The following is a 17071-nucleotide window of genomic DNA, read 5'->3' as shown; positions in this document are numbered from 1 at the left end:
GTTACAGCAATTCAGGAGCCAAGCTGTCTCCAACCTACACTACAGCTCACGGCAATGCTGGATCCTTAACCCACTGACCAAGGCCAAGGATCAAACTTGCAACCTCACGGATACTAGTCAGATTCATTTCCCCTGAGCCACGACTGGAACTCCGAACTACTTACGTCTTGTCCTTGAAAGCATAATTCAAATGTCTACTCTGTTTAAAGTCTTGCCTGACTCCCTGAGCACCCCCCCTCTAACACTAATCACACAACTGTTTGCTCACATATCTGTCTTTCCCTAAAGTCTCTTTAGAGAGGTGACATGTCTTCCTCCAAACCTAGGGAAAGCCTGATACATAGAGCAGCCAACTTTTAACGAACGAGAGAATGAATAAATAGGCTCAGCAATGTTCTCAGGGACAACTACACAAGAGGCAATGTGTCCTCCTCATCACCAACCTCGACCAAAGTGCTCTGCCTACTCCAGCCCCTCACATGTCCAGTGTACCCAGCACTACATCTGTGTCTATGCAAGAACGAAGATGCCCTTTGAGGAAAACATAGCAAGTAGAAAAGAGGGAGAGAGTCTGAGCTCTAATTTTAAGGGTGGATCTGCATTCACCTTTGGAATGGTTCTAATTGTCAGGAATTCAATATAACCTTTTTTTTTTTTTTCCTTTTAGGGCCACACCCATGGCATAGGGAGGTTCTCAGGCTAGGGGTCAAATGGGAGCTACAGCTGCTGGCCTATGCCAGAACTACAGCAACACAGAGCTGAGCCACATCTTCGACCTACACCACAGGTCACAGCAAGGCTGGATCCTTAACCCACCGAGCGGGGCCAGTGATTGAACCCTCAACCTCATGGTTCCTAGTCAGATTCGTTTCCACTGCACCATGATGGGAACTCCAATGTAACTTTTAAAATACAGTCTTCTCACCAATGCCCTTGCTGAAAGGGAGTTGGGCTGGGACCCTTGAGGAAACCTCCAGGCCACTAGGGAATAAACCATTTTATAGTAATGCCAAAATATTCCCATTTGATAGCAGTAATATGCCAGGAGTGTGGGATTCTCAAATATGTATAAATTGATCCAACCTATTTCTGAGGGTTGCCTGGGATATAACGATCAGTAGTGACAAACACATCATGTGGGATCTACAAGCAGCTACGGCATCTTTTCTGCCTCCCTGGAAGGCCCAGTGAGCGGTCTCGGACATTCTCCTTGGCCCCTCTCTTGGGCCCCTGTTCGCCTCTGCTCCTGGGACGTGGACAACCACCTATAGCGCTCCAGCCCCGCCTCCCGGCGTCTGCCCGGGCCTCGGCGGGCGGGGCTCGCCACGTGGAGAGTGAGCAAGATTCTTGGAAGGCGCGTACGCCATTGCCGCAGCGCAACTCCGGGCCGGCCCCTTGCTCTGCGTCAACAGCGGAGGCCCCGCGGCGTGGCTTTACTCCAACGCTGTTGACGTAACGTCATCTTGCGGGACGTTGACGCAAGAAAAAGGAGAGTGAGCCGGAGCCGGAGTTGGCAGGCGTGGAGTGTAGGCCGGGCGGCGGCGGCGCCGGGCGGAGGCGGTGAGGCAGGTACCGGCGGGCGGCGAGGATGGCGGGGACAGTGGCGGGGATAACGAAACGGCGGCGCCTTCGCAGTGGCTGAGGCGGCGCCGGGGCTGAGGAGAGGGAGGGTGGGCGCGCCGGTTCGCGGGCGACCGAGGCAGCTGCGGGACGCGCGGCCCAAACAGGAGGAAGGTGGTCTGGGGTCCGGCTTGCGAGTGAGTGTGGGCGCGCGCTGAGGGATGGCGGCGGGCTTGGGCCTCCCAGGGCGCCGCTGCACCGCCATATGCTAGCGCGGGAGGCCTAGGGCTGGCGGGTGCTGCGGGTGCCCGAACTCGCAGGCCACCCTGGGATACACCCCAATGCGGTAACTGATCCATGTAGAGGCTTGAAGACTCAGCGGACCTCTTCTTGACCGGGAGTCTGGAACCAGCTCCCAGTGCACCTGCGTCGGTGGTGGTGTTTCACTGCGTGTGAGAGTCTCCCCCACGCCTACGCTCAGGGGCTTGTATGTGCACCCTCTGCAGCCTGCCTGAGCTTACCAAGATCCCCTCTTTAGACCCAGCCCCCTGCAGCCAGAGAGCTTGCTCACGACCTCCTTTTGCAGTGTGGCTTATAGTCTGTGAAAGTGCCTCCCTGGCCCATCAGGGTGGACCCAGATTCCATCCCCCATCAGCATCCCCTGCTCTGGAGGCCCTGAGGTTTATCATTGGGTCTTTGTCTTTAAGTGGTGAACCATAACAATCCTGTGCTTCTGAGCGACGTTTGTTGGGACTAAAGTTCACTTCTCTGTCCAGGTCAGTAAGATAAAGGCTTTCTGTTCAGAACCTGTAAAGAAGTTCTTGAGAAATGTCCAGAGTCAAAACATGGAAACTTTTCAATTGTTGACATGGAGGCTATACACACACAGAGACACACATACCCTTTGCTCCCTGGAATAAGCTGTCTACTTTTTGAGGGTGTAATAAACTGGCAGGGTGAACTGTCTTTTACAGTGAGGGAGGGGTCAGTCAGAGGCGAAGAGAAGAGGTCAGAAGGCTTGGTTTCCAGATGAGTCTTCTGCCTAATAACTTACTGACCTTAAACATTCAGAGCTTGCAGTTATTCATAGATAAGAGAGGGGTAAACAGTCAATAAGTATATTTTGTGGTTATTATTTGTCCATTAGAAGATGTGAAATTCTTTGTGACAGGCCCTGAAAGAAGTGAAGAAGTGGTTGTAAGATATTATTGGTGCTCGGCGTTCCTGTCGTGGCGCAGTGGTTAACGAATCCGACTAGGAACCATGAGGTCGCGAGTTCCCTCCCTGCCCTTGCTCAGCGGGTCGAGGATCCGGCGTTGCCGTGACCTGCGGTGTAAGTTGCAGATGTGGCTAGCATCCCGCATCGCTGTGGCTCTGGCTAGACCAGTGGCCACGGCTCGGATTAGACCCCTAGCCTGGGAATCTCCATATGCCGCGGGAGCGGCCCTAGAAAAGGCAAAAAGACAAAAAAAAAAAAAGATATTATTGGTGCTTAAAAGACAGAGGAGGAGAACTGATGTTTATTGAGCATCTGTTGTACCCAGACATTCCATACATTGACTCACAGTAATTCATTGAGATCCTTATTCTTTTTTTTTTTTGTCTTTTTGCTATTTCTTTGGGCCGCTCCTGCGGCATATGGAGGTTCCCAGGCTAGGGGTCGAATTGGAGCCGCAGCCACTGGCCTACGCCAGAGCCACAGCAATGCGGGATCCGAGCCGCGTCTGCAACCTACACCACAGCTCACGGCAACGCCGGATCGTTAACCCACTGAGCAAGGGCAGGGACTGAACCCGCAACCCCATGGTTCCTAGTCGGATTTGTTAACCACTGCGCCACAACGGGAACTCCGAGATCCTTATTCTTATTGTCCCCGGTTTACAAATGAGAAAATTGAGGCTTAGAAAGATTGAGTAACCCTCCAAACAGCACACAGCCAGCAAGTGCAAAGCTTGACCAAAATCTCTCCAACTTTGAAGTCCTTGTTCCCCATTCTGTTTACTGTGCTGTCAGTGGGAGGTTTATAATCCAGTTGGGAAAATCAACCGTAGCACGTAAACCAGTCAAAAACTAACTTGTAGAATTATATCCAGCTTTGAATGCAAGAGTTGCTGGGGAAAATTTGTGGAGATAGAATTTTAGTGTCATTATTTGATTATTTTACCCTTTGGGCTTTTCAGTGGGTATTTTGGAAAATTCACATGTAAATAATTGTTTAGCAACAATTACCCAAGGAATTTGTATAAGCAGCAAACATCCATCATGGAGTTATATCATGCTTCAGTGTTATGCAAGTAATTTTCTCTTGAGACCTTCTATACTCGCAAACACTGAAGTTAAAGACAGCACTTAACACTTTCTATTGCTTATTAGGTGCCATAACTTTACAACAGATGTATCCTGCCAGTCTCTTCTCTCTCCTTTCTGTACCTTTGCACAGTACAAATTGAAGAGCAATACATGCCATTCCTTGTTTCTCTTCACTATAGAGCAAAATGCTAGTACTTTGATGCAAGTTTAGACACACAGAGGCAAGTTTAAGAGGGTTACACTCTATCTGCCACGCCATAGAGCAGAAGTTAAAAGGAGGCCCACAAGCAAAGAAGGCACAGTATTTTCCTTATCTTGCACAACCATGTTACTGTAGTATTTTAAGAGCTGCAATAATGAATGGCATATTCTGTGTGTGGGGGGGGAGAAGCTCCCTAACTTTTTGTGAAGTAAATATTTCTTTGTCTAAAACCTGCAGTTTGACCTGCGGTGGGAAAATTCTCACAACTACTGTGTTCTCAGCCCTGAGATCACTAGCCATGTACTCATCCTCCAGGAGATGTGCCCTTGGACATTTCAGGTGCCAGCCATTTGCAGGCATTGCCATCCCTCCCAGGGATGCAAGAGTGTGCTTTGGATTCCTGTTTTCAGCAGGAAGAAAGACAAAGCAGCAGCCTCTGACTTTTCTTCCCTCCTCTTGTGTCAGCAGGGATCAAGGGGGCATTTCAAATATGTGGTTTTCATAGTTCTGTTGGGAGGTGATAGCAGGAAGGTGGAGGTAGCTGCTTATTGGATGTCAAATCTGTTTTTTGATCTGTTGGAGACACCCTGATGGTTTTGGAATTATAGTGAGGATTTAATATCAACTCATAAACATTATTTGTATTTATTTATTTATTTATTTATTTATTTATTGTCTTTTTACCATTTCTTGGGCCGCTCCCTCGGCATATGGAGGTTCCCAGGCTAGGGGTCCAATCGGAGCTGTAGTTGCCGGCCTACGCCAGAGCCACTGCAACGCAGGATCCGAGCCGCGTCTGCAACCTACACCACAGCTCACGGCAACGCCGGATTGTTAACCCGCTGAGCAAGGGCAGGGACCGAACCCACAACCTCATGGTTCCTAGTCGGATTCGTTAACCACTGCACCATGACGGGAACTCCCATCAACTCATAAACATTATAGCTTCAAGATTTTTTCACTCAGGGTATTTTTAATTCTTAATTGCCATTTGCTTATGTAAAACCTAAGATGGTTCTAGAAAAGGAAGGGTAGAGTTGGAGCTTGAGAAGGAGCCATTTGTTCTTTCTCTAAATAGAAGAGGTGGGAGTTCCCCAAATGTAGAGGAGTTTGAGCGGGAGGGTCAGGTTTTTACTCTGAGTGTGGGGAGGTGGACAGAAATAAAATGAATTGTCTTGTATTTTTGATTATTCGTTTTTTTAAAATGCATTCTGCAGCTACCTTGGTCAGTGACCACCTTGCAGTATGTTGAGTCAAGTCTGCCGCTCTGGGTTCCAGTCCTTCACCCAGCATCTCCTGCCCTGGGTCCAATCCACCACACTCTCCAGATCTGGTAGGTACCATAGAAACATAAGTACATGGGACGCTTGGTCAAACTGTATTTCAAACAAGGTTTTGAAGAGGAAGAAAAAAAATGTCATTTGACAGAATTGGACAAAGGCAGTAAGCAAGAAAGCAGCCTTACTGGTGAACTGTTACATTTGTATTTATCAATAAAGTGAACTTTTCAGAGGGGATAGATAGGTTTATGGCATAGATTATGGTGATGGTTTCACGAGTGTATACTTATCTGCAAACTCATAAAGTTGTGTACATTAATCTTGTACAGCTTTTTGTACATCAAATTTTTAAAAAACTCAACATTAAAAAGTGTTACCTTTATTTAATTCTCCCAGGGTTTTTTTGTTTGTTTGTTTGTTTTTTCCCAGGGCTATACCCTAGGCATGTGGAAGTTCCCAAGCTAGGGCCTGAATCAGAGCTATAGCTGCCTGCCTAAGCCACAGCCATAGCAGCTTGGGATCCAAGCCAAGTCTTTGACCTACACCACAGCTCACGGCAATGCCAGATCCTTACTGCACTGAGCAAGGCCAGGAATCAAACCTGCATCCTCATGCATACTAGAGGTCAAATTGGAGCTATAGCTGCTGGCCTTGGTCAGCTATGTGGTTTGAAAGTATTTTCTCCCAGTTCATAGTTTGTCATTTCAGTCTCTTAACAGGGTCTTTCACAGAGGAAAGTTTTTTGTTTTTGTTTTTTTACTTTGGTGAGGTTGAGTTTATCAGTTTTTCCTTTTATGATTGTATATATGAGGTCAAGTCTAAGAACTCCTTTATAACCTTAGATTCTGAAGATTTTCTCCTGTGATTTTACCCAAAAGTTTTGTAGTTTTACATTGAAGTCCATGATCCATTTTGAGTTAATTTTTGTCTAGGCATGGTGACTAGATTGAGATTCACTTTTTTGCCTGTGGATGTCTAGTTCCAGCACCATTTCTTGAAAGGTTGTTTATGATGTTTTAAGTTGCCTGTCTCCTTGATAATACATAAAAGTTACCAACAATCTTACTGCAAGAGGATTTGCTTATTTAACTAATCAAGCTTATCATCATTGGAAAAATATCTCTTTCCCATTCTTGTCAAGAAAAATGTGAAGATTAAAAGTTCAGGGTCTGGAAGTAGGCTCCCTGTGTTTGAAAACTAGCTTTGCTACTTACTTAATGACCACAGCTATGGATTTAGGTCACCATTCCATAGGTTGGCATTTTGGACCGAGCTTAGCTACTCAGCGGTTCTGTGCCTATGTCAGTTCTTGAATCAGCTCAGGGTTGATTGTTGAGGGCCGGGGAAAATCTGCTGAGATGATAGATCATCTCTGTTCCAGATACTCATTCATTCTTCAGCAGGCTATCCATGGCTTCTTCATATGATGCTTCCCAGGACCGGGAAGTGACAGGGTCTCTTGAGGCCTCAGCTCAGAATTCATACAGAGTTAGGTCTCTGCCACATCATATTGGTCAAAGCAAGTCATAGGGCCAGCCCCCACTCAAGGAGTGGGAAAATAGACTCCATGTGTTGGTGGTAGAAGCTTCAAGTTTTATGGCCATTTTTACAATCTGGGAATGTTGTTAAGTTATTCGGCTTCTCTGTGCCTCAATCTCCTTATTTATAAAATGAGGCTAATAATAACTAACTCATAATAATTCCTAACTCATAAGTCTTAATTCCTGAGAATTCAGTAAGATAATGGTGATGACGATGATAGCCATAGCTAACACTTTGCTTTACCAGCTAATATGTATTGAGTGTTTATTTTGTGCTAATCCCTGTTCATGCATTAACTCATATCATCATCCCCCACAACAATCTTAGGAGATTGGTCAAGTAAGTGGAGAGGTTGAGATTCCAACCTAGGTGGTCTAGTTCTAGAGCCTACACTTGTCCTTTCATATATTCTCTGCCTCTGTATAAGTTGTATGAATAATTAACACAGCTCCTAGCATACAGTAAGTATTCTCTTCAATATTTTTATCATGGCTATTACTGTTTCTTCTTTTTGCCTTCTGTGAATGAGGCACTTTCTGATCCTGTCCCTAGATTTTTTTTATCTTTGTATTTAGATTTTTCTGGAGCCTGGAGTCCGCATGTTCACTGACCATGATAAACAGAAGAGCAGAAAAGAAATAAACAGGCAGAGTGAGAAGCATATAGATTCAAACAGAGGGCAGTGGAAGGCCAGGAGGGGAGATGGAAACCATGTCAGGATCCCTTCCTGTTTAGACCTGGAACACGGCCTCATTGATTGCTGAGTATAAGGATTCTGATGCTGAAAAGGTCAAGGGCTTCTCCTCCTTTGGAGTGTGTGTGGCACTTTTGAGGAATATGAACAGCCCTCCCCCAACACGAATGCACACATATACACCTGAGTATCCCTTCATGTATAAACAGGAGGTGCCTTTTCATTGAGACTTAGAGTTTCCTTAGAAGATAGGACGAGATTACCCATCCAGAAGCCTTGGATTTTTCCTAAATAATCAAGGCTTTTTCAGTCCTTCATATGGACCCTAAAAAGTATACTACCCGACAGAACAGAAGAAATGCCCTCAAGAGAGGTAGGGTCAATCTGAGGGGGTGAAAGTATTGTTGAATAGAAAATCCAGAAAAGCCCTGGACCCCAAAAAACTCTTCTTGGTATGATACACACTGGATGTGACTGAGATTTTACTTGCTTAAAACCTTGTTCATAGATGTGGCCTCTTCTTGAACTGTATCAGCTCTGATCTGATATGACCTGGTTGCCTGCCACCAGAATAACCCTTGACTCCCTGGCATCAGGCCATGCCACCTTTCCGTGGATCAGGAGTCTCATTCATGCTCACCTGGCCTGTTCGATTCTAATTGGTTTGATCACCTGGACTGACCTGCTTGCCACCACCTGTGTCCCTGAGGTGCCCTCTCAGGCTGCCGCACCCGTGGTCAGTACTTTTGCAGGCCAGGACATTCCCTGCAGTGCACAGGAGAGCAAAGTGACCAGCAGGCCTTGTCCTGACAGCTGTCAAAGAGATGCATGATACTCTGCATACAGCCAGTGATGATTACAGGTCCAGACTCCAGGGGAGTAAGTCTTTCCCTCTACCATCCCTCCCTCCACCAGGTCAGCGTGGCCAAAAACATTATGTGTAACTTTTAAACTTAGACTTAGGTATATTCATTGCATAGGCTGATACCCCTGCAGACTGAGCCAGCATATCTATATTGATCAACCTAATGAAGAAAGAGAGCTCTTCACCGAACAGCCCAGCCCCTCAGTCTCTGGGACCCCTCCAGCAGGAACGAGTCTAGCAAAGGTGCCAAGCTCCAGTTCTATCCCAGATGATGGGCTTACTGAGCAGCTCTCTGCCTGTTATGAAAAAAGATCATGTCGTCTTTCTTGTATCTCCAACACACTTGAAACACAGTCATTTAAAGAAAAGATTATTTAATAGAGGGAAGAAAGGACCCTTCATGACTTTGTTTAAGATGTTCTTTCTCAGATTTGTGTGTGAAGGAGGCAGAGAGGGAAGAGAACACACAGTGAATCTTCTGGTTCACGAGAATAGGACTCTACCAGCTTTACCACCTTTCTTTTTTTTTCTTAGCCGTACCTGCAGCATGGGGAAGGTCCCAGGCCAGGGATTAGACCCATTCCACAGCTGTAACCAGAGCCACAGCAGTGACAATGCCAGATCCTTAACCTTCTGAGCCACAAGGGAACTCCTACCCACCGTTTTTGTAGCAGAGAGAGAGACAATGGATGCTGTGTTACAGTTAGAGGAGTCAGTTATCAGGAGATAGAGGCACTGGGTAGAGAAATTCTGAGAAAGCTGTCTGTAAATATAAAGGGAGGTGATAATGGTTGACTCAAGTGGAAGAAAAGTTACTCTGTGATAGTGCAATTATAGAATGGCAGCTTGGAAAGATTATTTTGTAATTCCTTTCAGTATTTATTAGCGCCTGTAGTGATACATAGGTAACGCCTTGTGGGGGGAAGAACCTAAAGTTTTGTCCTGCAGAGAACAGAGAATCAGGGAATCCCACCAAGAAGTCCATTTACTGTGAGTAAGACCACCCGTTAAAGCTACTGTCCTCAGGAATTCCCTTCGTGGCTCAGCAGTTGACAAACCTGACTGGCATCCATGAGGATGCAGGTTCAATCCCTGGCCTCGCTCAGCAGGTTAAGGATCCAGTGTTGCCATGAGCTTTGGTGTAGGTCGCAGACGCAGTTTGGATCCCATGTTGCTGTGGCTCTGGCATAGACTGGCAGCTCCAACTCTAATTGGATCCCTAGCCTGGGAACCTCCATATGCTGTAGGTGTGGCCGTAAAAAGACAAATAGAAAAAAAAAAAAAGCTGACGTCCTCAGTCAGCCTCTCCTCTCCTTTCCAGGCCTCACCTGTCCCTCTACCTGTGCACTCATCTTCCCCTATCACTTATGATTGCAAGTAACAGAAAAGCCCAAAAAATAATGGCTCAACAAGATCGACATTTGGAGTTCCCTGGTGGCTTAGTGGGTTAAGGATCTGTCACTGCTGTGGCTCAGTTTGCTGCTGTGGTATGGGTTTTTCCATGGCCTCGGAACTTCTACATGCCCCAGGAGCAACCAAAAAAAAAAAAAAATAGATAGATAGACATCTATTCTCTCTTCTTCCCCTGAAGGAAGATGGGTTCCTAAAAGAAGGAATATCTCTTTTATCCCTTCCTGGACAGAGTAGCTCTTTGAAATCATCAGCCTTTCACACTCTTTTTATTGAGTCACAGTTCTTAACATGTTTTCTTACAGTCGAAAATCAGATATTTGAGTTTTGGCCTTTTCATCTGTTTTCCAAGGATGGATGAAAGGAAACAATTTTTTTTTTTTAATTTAAACCTTTTCCTTGTTCACATTTAATGTAATTTCAGTCAAAAAGGCTCCAGGCAGCACCAGTAGGTAACAACATAGGATGAGAAGTGATTCTAAGAGGCAGATTGGTTCTATATAGAGAGTAACTGTGGGGAGCTCTGGCCTGAACCTTGATTTTTATTTGTCTAGGAGTAAATAATAGCCATGAATTGACACAAATGGATGTGGCTAATGGCAGCTTGATATTAGGCAGCTGTGGGTTCTAGTCCCAGGAAGCACTTTTCTTTTTTAAGGAAATTCCTAGAAGGGTTAATTGGGTTTGGGGTAGGGGTAGGGGTAGGTAATTGGTAATTGATTAGGTAAATTGGTAAGTGATCAGCAGTCACTGGATTTGTTTTCTTTATCTTTTTCTATGAATTTAAACATGTATGTGAAACATATGAGCATTTACCTATGTTATTGAAAAATTCTTGGGCATTTACTCTTTCTGATTTTCCTTGTTTTAAATAACACTGATGAATAGCCTTCCGATAAATCTTTGTCGCCATCTCTGATTAGTTCCTTAGAATAAATTTCTGAACATGGAATAGTTGGATCAAAGATTTGAACATTTTTAAGGCTTTTGATATATTTTGTCAGTGCATCTTCAGGAAAGATTGCTTCGTTTAAACTTTCCACCAGCAGTATTTGGGTGTACCAGTGTACTGGGCATAAACTCTACATAATACTGGAATAAAACATGCTGTACATGGCTTTTATATACTGATTTTACTCAGTTAAGAATGATAAAGCTCTTTTTTGGTGGCTAAACTCCTTACTATTATGCATTCATCTTTTACTGAGAAATTATATTGTGTTATTTCTCTTTTTTTTCCCTTGCATTTGACTCTGGGGGCTGCAGGTCACGTCCAGCCTTCGGCCATCAGACATGTTCGTTCTTGGAGCAACATTCCCTTTATCACTGTTCCCCTCAGTCGTACACATGGCAAGTCTTTTGCCCACCGCAGTGAGCTGAAGCATGCCAAGAGAATCGTGGTGAAACTCGGAAGTGCCGTGGTGACCCGAGGGGACGAATGTGGCCTGGCACTGGGGCGCCTGGCATCTATTGTTGAGCAGGTAATTGCCAAAATGGAAAATTCGGCTGATCTAAAACAAAGTCGGCTTTTCAAGCTCTTATTTCAGGTTCCTCAGCTTGTAAAAAATAATCTTGATTTGAGTGCAATAGATTTACCCAGTCTGAAAACTGCTTTCCTGATGAAGATGCCACTGGGAGATGGCATCCCTGGGCAAGCAAAGGGGGTGTCAAGGAGTGGAATTGATTTCATGCCTTTCATCCCCCAGACTTCTTAATGATAAGGAGCTGTATAAGTCAGTGATTCTTCATCCTGGCTGTGCGCTAGAATCGCCCGAGGGACTTGGAAATCCTTTATTAAGGACTTCGCACTCAATCCTTTATTAAGTGTCTCTGCTATATGGGGCTCAAGCATCTGGTGTTTTGTTTGTTTGTTTTTTGTCTTTTTAGGGCTGCACCCATGGCATATGGAGGTTCCCAGGCTAGGGGTCCAATCAGAGCTGTAGCCTACACCATCAGCCACAACAGTGCCAGATCCCAGCTGCATCTGTGACCTACATCACAGCTCAGGCCAACACCGGATCCTTAACTCACTGAGCAAGGCCACAGATCAAACCTGTGTCCTCATGGATACCAGTGAGAGTTCTTTCTGCTGAGCCATAGCAGAAACTCCAGCATCTGTATTTTTAAAGTTCCCCAGGTTATTCATATGTAGTCAGGGTTGAGTCACCAGATGGGTTTGTGTAAATATTGAGATTTTTTTTTTTCCTGTTTTGCTGGGCTTTATCTTTTTAAGTTAGCCCAGTAATCTTAAAATAAAAATGAGCTATCATTGCATAAATTTCCCAAGTTCACATATTTAAAAGGGTTCCCCGGACTCCACAGAGAATGTCCATGGCAGGCTTTCATGTCAAGGCAAAGGGATTCAAGGCTCCAAGAGAGAAGGAAGCAAGCCTTGGGGGTCTGAGAGACATCCTACATACAAGTCCCCCAGCATCTTTACTCACACAAGGACCACACTTTGTCTCCAGACTGAATCACCAAGAGATCTGTGCAGGGAATCTTAGCTTTGGAAAGACTTAAAGTAGAAATTTTCAGTGGGAATTTTATGCCCCACTACCCATGTGGTCAAACCAGGCTGGCCACTGATAGTTTATCAGTTTAAAAAAAAACTCCTTGGGGGGTCAGTACAGGAGTTTTGGACTTTAAACATCACATCAAAAATTCCACTACCCTTATCTTTTCCAAGAGCAGGGATTACCAAACCTTTCCTGTAAAAGGCCAGATACTAAATATGTAAGACTCTGTAGGCCATGTAGTCTTAAATATATGAGGAAAATTCTATCAAGTTTTAGGTTAGCAGTTTTCTAATACCAACTCTTCAGAAACACTGGGTTTTTTAAAAACTGAAAATATGGTTATGGAAGATTGAGCTGAGTTACAGCTAGAATGGAAAGGCTCTAGCTTTATCTTCAGGATAACTGGAGTTCTGGTTTTTGACTTTTTGGTCAGGGGTTGGCAAACTATGCCCTGCAGGTCAAATATGTCCCTGCTCTTGGGACTCCCAGAATAATTAGGTAATTGTTCAAGGCAGGTAATACCCAAATGAGAGGCCCAAATGACAGTGACTGACAGGTTTAGAGATAGAAAAGTCAAATGAGAGAAGTCATTTCTTAGGACTTTGTAGGAGAGCTGGGACTCAAGGTGGGCCTGGTACTTGTAGGATTTGCACCAGCAGAGGGGAAATGCTCCATGCTGCTAAGTGCACACTGTGAATGGTGCCTCTTGAATGTGCAGCCCAGTGGTTCTGGGGAGCGAGTGGCTGTCCAAGTAGATGCCAGACAGGAGACCAAAGCAGAAATGAGTACGGCATGCTGGTGAGCCAGGGAGGAGGCAAACTTGAAAGCAGTGGTGGTGGTCTCATCAGGGAGAGTGGGAAATAAAGTGGATCATTCCATTAGGCAGGGCTTTGAAACCAGGAGGAGGAATTGGGGTTTGATCTCAAGGCAGATTGAAGATTTGAGCAGAAGAGAAACTTGATGAAAACTGGGGAGAACCTGGTAATGGTTTGCTTAGGTCACCAGCTCTCCTTCTAGGGCTACCCATGGACCTCAAGGAAGGGTTTTCTAGATCGGAGTAGTACTAGTATATAGAGTCAGCTCTCTTGTCCCAGGCATCTGATCCCCTAGGTGGATTCAGGAGCTGACTTAAAATGGCTTCCAGTGGCCAAAGATGGGAGTATCTGAACATCAGTAATTATTGCACTGAATTTAAACACATGAAATATGTTGAAATCCATGAATCACAATGATACTTAAAAAATATTGGTCATCTTTGAAAAATTCTAGAGAAACTACTCATTATTTAGGAAACAAACAAAGGGAAAGAGACACATTTGTGCTGCCTTTCACCTACAAACCGTACCTCAAGGTAACTAAATAATGAATGAACGTTTTCTTTTACTGAAGTATTGTAGCCTATAAATAAAGAAGTGGGAGTTCCCTTGTGGTGTAGAGGATTAAGGATGCAGTGTTGTCACTGCAGTGCCATGGGTGCAGCCAAAAAAGAAAAAAAGAAAGAACTGAATTAATGAGAATATAAGTACTTTATAGGTCTTGATGATGATCGTCATGATGTAGTTGCTATTATCACAAAAAGAAAAGCAGCCAGGTTTTTATTTTATGTCCCCCTTGATGGACACCATGACCTATTAAAAAATTACTGACAAAAAAATCAAGCCTCCAAACAGCAGTTTTACAGGAAGTAGAGTACAGCATTAAACTACACCACAGGGACACAAGCAGGAAAGTCAAGGCTGAGAAACCCCAAAGGACAAATAACCTAGTTTCTTTAAGAAAAAATTATAAGGGGAAAAATTATGGAGGGGAAACTAATGATTAAAGGTGAATTAAAAGACATTTCAACTAATTGCAATATGTGGGCTTAATTTGTATCTCAGTTTGAACAAGTTGAAAAAAATTGGAACAATGTGAACACTGGCTACTTGATATTAGGGAATTACTGAAATGTTTCAGATATAATGGTTTTGTAGATATATACACATACCTTGCATTTTAGCAATTACTTTCTGAAATCTTTACAGGTGAAATAATGTGTCTGGAGCCTGGGATTTGTATTAAAACAGTGGTGGGCGCTATAAAAGGAATACTGGAGAATGAGAAATGGCCGTGAGAGATGGTTGTTGAAGCTGGGTGATGAGTACGTGGGGATTTATAATTTTATTCTTACCACTTTGGTTAAATATGACATTTTCTATGATAAAAGGGTATTTTTTTTTTTTTTTAGGTCATGGTGTATCAGAGCTGTTTCTGGGTTCCAGGAGGTACAGACAGATTAGGAATATTGAATCTTTGATTCTTTCATGTGAATCTGTCCTAGGTGGGAAACAAAGTGACCACATCTGGTTCTAGGCAGACAGCAGAACAGGGTCCGTATCTCTCCCTGGTCTAGCCGGAGGCAACTCATGAGAATCAGACCTGCCCCCAAAATAGCTGCATCTCCCCCAGGTCATTCCTTAGAACTCAAGAAGTCATCTGCTAAGTGTATGCTGCAGTTGCGGGCTCCAGACTTGTGTTCCAGCTTTATTTCCTGAAACAAGTAGGCTTCTGCATTATGGAATCCTCCAGGTACCTGCAAGTCCTGTGGATGCCAAAGCGGCTACAGCCAGAATCCCCTTATTAAAAACTTCTAGTTTTCTTTCTTACTCTTTCTGTCTGTCTCTGTCTCTCTCCCTCTCCACCTACCCTCCCCCCAACCAGCCCTCAGAGCCTGCCTGTGCTTTCTCTACATTTGTCTTCTCTCTAAAACAGACTCGCCTCACTAAAAAACAAAAACAAAACCTTTTCTTTTCTATCTGCTACCTACTTATCAGATTTGAGGAAGCATGTAAGACTCTTTTTACCCAACAACTTGAATGATTCTTTCAGAGCCAGTCCAGTGTTGATCTGTAAACCAGTGTTTGGGATCCACTCATTAGACCAACCTTCCTGAATCTCTTGTGATGAGAGGAAGGAGACATTACAGGGACTTAGGCCTTTTCCTTCCCCATTGTCAGGTGTCAGTGCTGCAGAATCAAGGACGAGAGATGATGCTGGTGACCAGTGGAGCCGTAGCCTTTGGCAAGCAACGCTTACGCCATGAGATCCTGCTGTCTCAGAGTGTGCGGCAGGCCCTACACTCAGGGCAGAACCAGCTGAAGGAGATGGTGAGTGCTGATTCCCCAGTCCCCAGCCCCTGTGACAGGGCCCTCAAGCCTCCTTCCCTCACTCCCAACCTCCTTCCCAAAACTCCCACATTTTGTCTGTTGGTGTGTTACAGGCAATTCCAGTCTTAGAAGCCCGAGCCTGTGCAGCTGCTGGACAGAGTGGGCTGATGGCCTTATATGAAGCCATGTTTACCCAGTATAGCATCTGTGCTGCGCAGGTGAGAGGCTGACCTTCCCAGAGGGTGATTCCGGTGGAGCAAGGTGATTATGAGCAGGAATCGAGCCAGACTGGCAGGATACAGTCTCAGCTTCACCACTTGCTAGTTGGGAGATCTAGAGAAAGTCTTTAAGTCTAACCTTTTATGGCTCCATTTCCTCATCTGAAAAATGAGGATATTATCAATGCCTACCACAGAGAGTTTTTGAAAGAGTTCAATGAGAAAATATATGAAAAGCATTTGATACAGTGTATGGTACACAGTACTAGCTCTTGTTATTATGCTAATAACTCTTAGGACTACTACAAGTACTGATGCTTCTCCTAAAAATAAAAAGGTTTTTAGATGTCTTCATTTGATTGGCTTCCGTGACTTCAGGGGGCTTGTTTCTCTTTGCACCATGTTGTCTCATATAATGGATATCTACTAAGCATTAAAGGGAAATGGTGGTGGTTTTAATTCGTTTAGCAAATGTTTGTTGAGCACCTGTGGTGTACCAAGGAGTCCGTTACACATTGAGGGTACTTTGATGAACGAATCAGCCATGTTCCAGTCCTCACGGAACTTAAAAAATTTTAGTGGTTACCCCCTAAATATTCTAGAACATTCTTTCTACATTATTTCTTTAAAAAAAAAATAGAGCTCCCCAAGTTATTTTCAAATTCCTTTGCTGCCTCTGATCCTACTATTTACACAGATATTATTATATACAGATGATTTTATATATACATCCTATTAGATTTGGCTCTTGTGTTTCCTATCACTTCTGTTTGTCCATCATTTTCACAGTCGTTATCCACAGTGGTGTTCTGGTATTGTACCAGAGTGTCCTTGAGCAAGGGAGCTGAAACAGGCATGGACTTGCCCACCTGTTGGCCTGTGGCTGAAACCCCACTCACTGTAATTTTAGATTTTTTTTTTTTTCTGTTACGCAAATGCACTGGAAACCTCAGTTTCTGTCATTGTATTCTCAGTTCTTTTCTCCACAATTCTGTGGCAATTTTGGTCTTTAAATTTTTTTTTTTTTTTTTTTTTAGGTGCCTGGAGCTAGGTGAAGAAACTTAGGTCTAGAAGCTATACTTTCGTTTTATTTTTTTCTCAAGTATGATTCTTTTTGAGTTTTTAGTTTGTTTTAGTGAAAGTATCATTAGTAATATTGTGCATTAGCTTTGTTTTTTGTTTTTTTTTACTAATATTGATGTGAAAGAACTCTGTGCCTCCAGTTTCCAGCACACATCCATCCTCGGGCCCCTTCTCTGTCACACCTTTGCATTCCCCATGATCTGATCTACAAGAGGTTTTTGCCCTTTGTACTTCATCCTCTGGTT

General features: G+C 44.2%; 1 protein-coding gene across 4 annotated transcripts in view; it reads left to right on the top strand.

The window, feature by feature from the left end:
• Positions 1-1356: 1356 nt before the first annotated feature.
• ALDH18A1 (aldehyde dehydrogenase 18 family member A1) overlaps positions 1357-17071 on the top strand; it is a 44919-nt gene continuing 29204 nt past the window's right edge. For 2 of the 4 annotated variants that reach the window (XM_047760633.1, XM_047760629.1), the window contains exons 1-5: positions 1357-1569; positions 5290-5405; positions 11130-11344; positions 15376-15525; positions 15639-15743. In XM_047760633.1, coding sequence (XP_047616589.1) covers positions 5318-5405; positions 11130-11344; positions 15376-15525; positions 15639-15743 — 558 coding nt within the window. In that variant the 5' untranslated portion in view covers positions 1357-1569; positions 5290-5317. The remainder of the gene's footprint in view (positions 1570-5289; positions 5406-11129; positions 11345-15375; positions 15526-15638; positions 15744-17071) is intronic. The other 2 variants (XM_047760632.1, XM_047760631.1) reach the window with 2 other exon arrangements.

The sequence above is a fragment of the Phacochoerus africanus genome, chromosome 15 (genome assembly GCF_016906955.1).
Source record: "Phacochoerus africanus isolate WHEZ1 chromosome 15, ROS_Pafr_v1, whole genome shotgun sequence".
Taxonomy (NCBI): Eukaryota; Metazoa; Chordata; class Mammalia; order Artiodactyla; family Suidae; genus Phacochoerus; species Phacochoerus africanus.
Note: the sequence above shows the minus strand (reverse complement) of the source record. Positions and strands in the feature narration are given on the sequence as shown.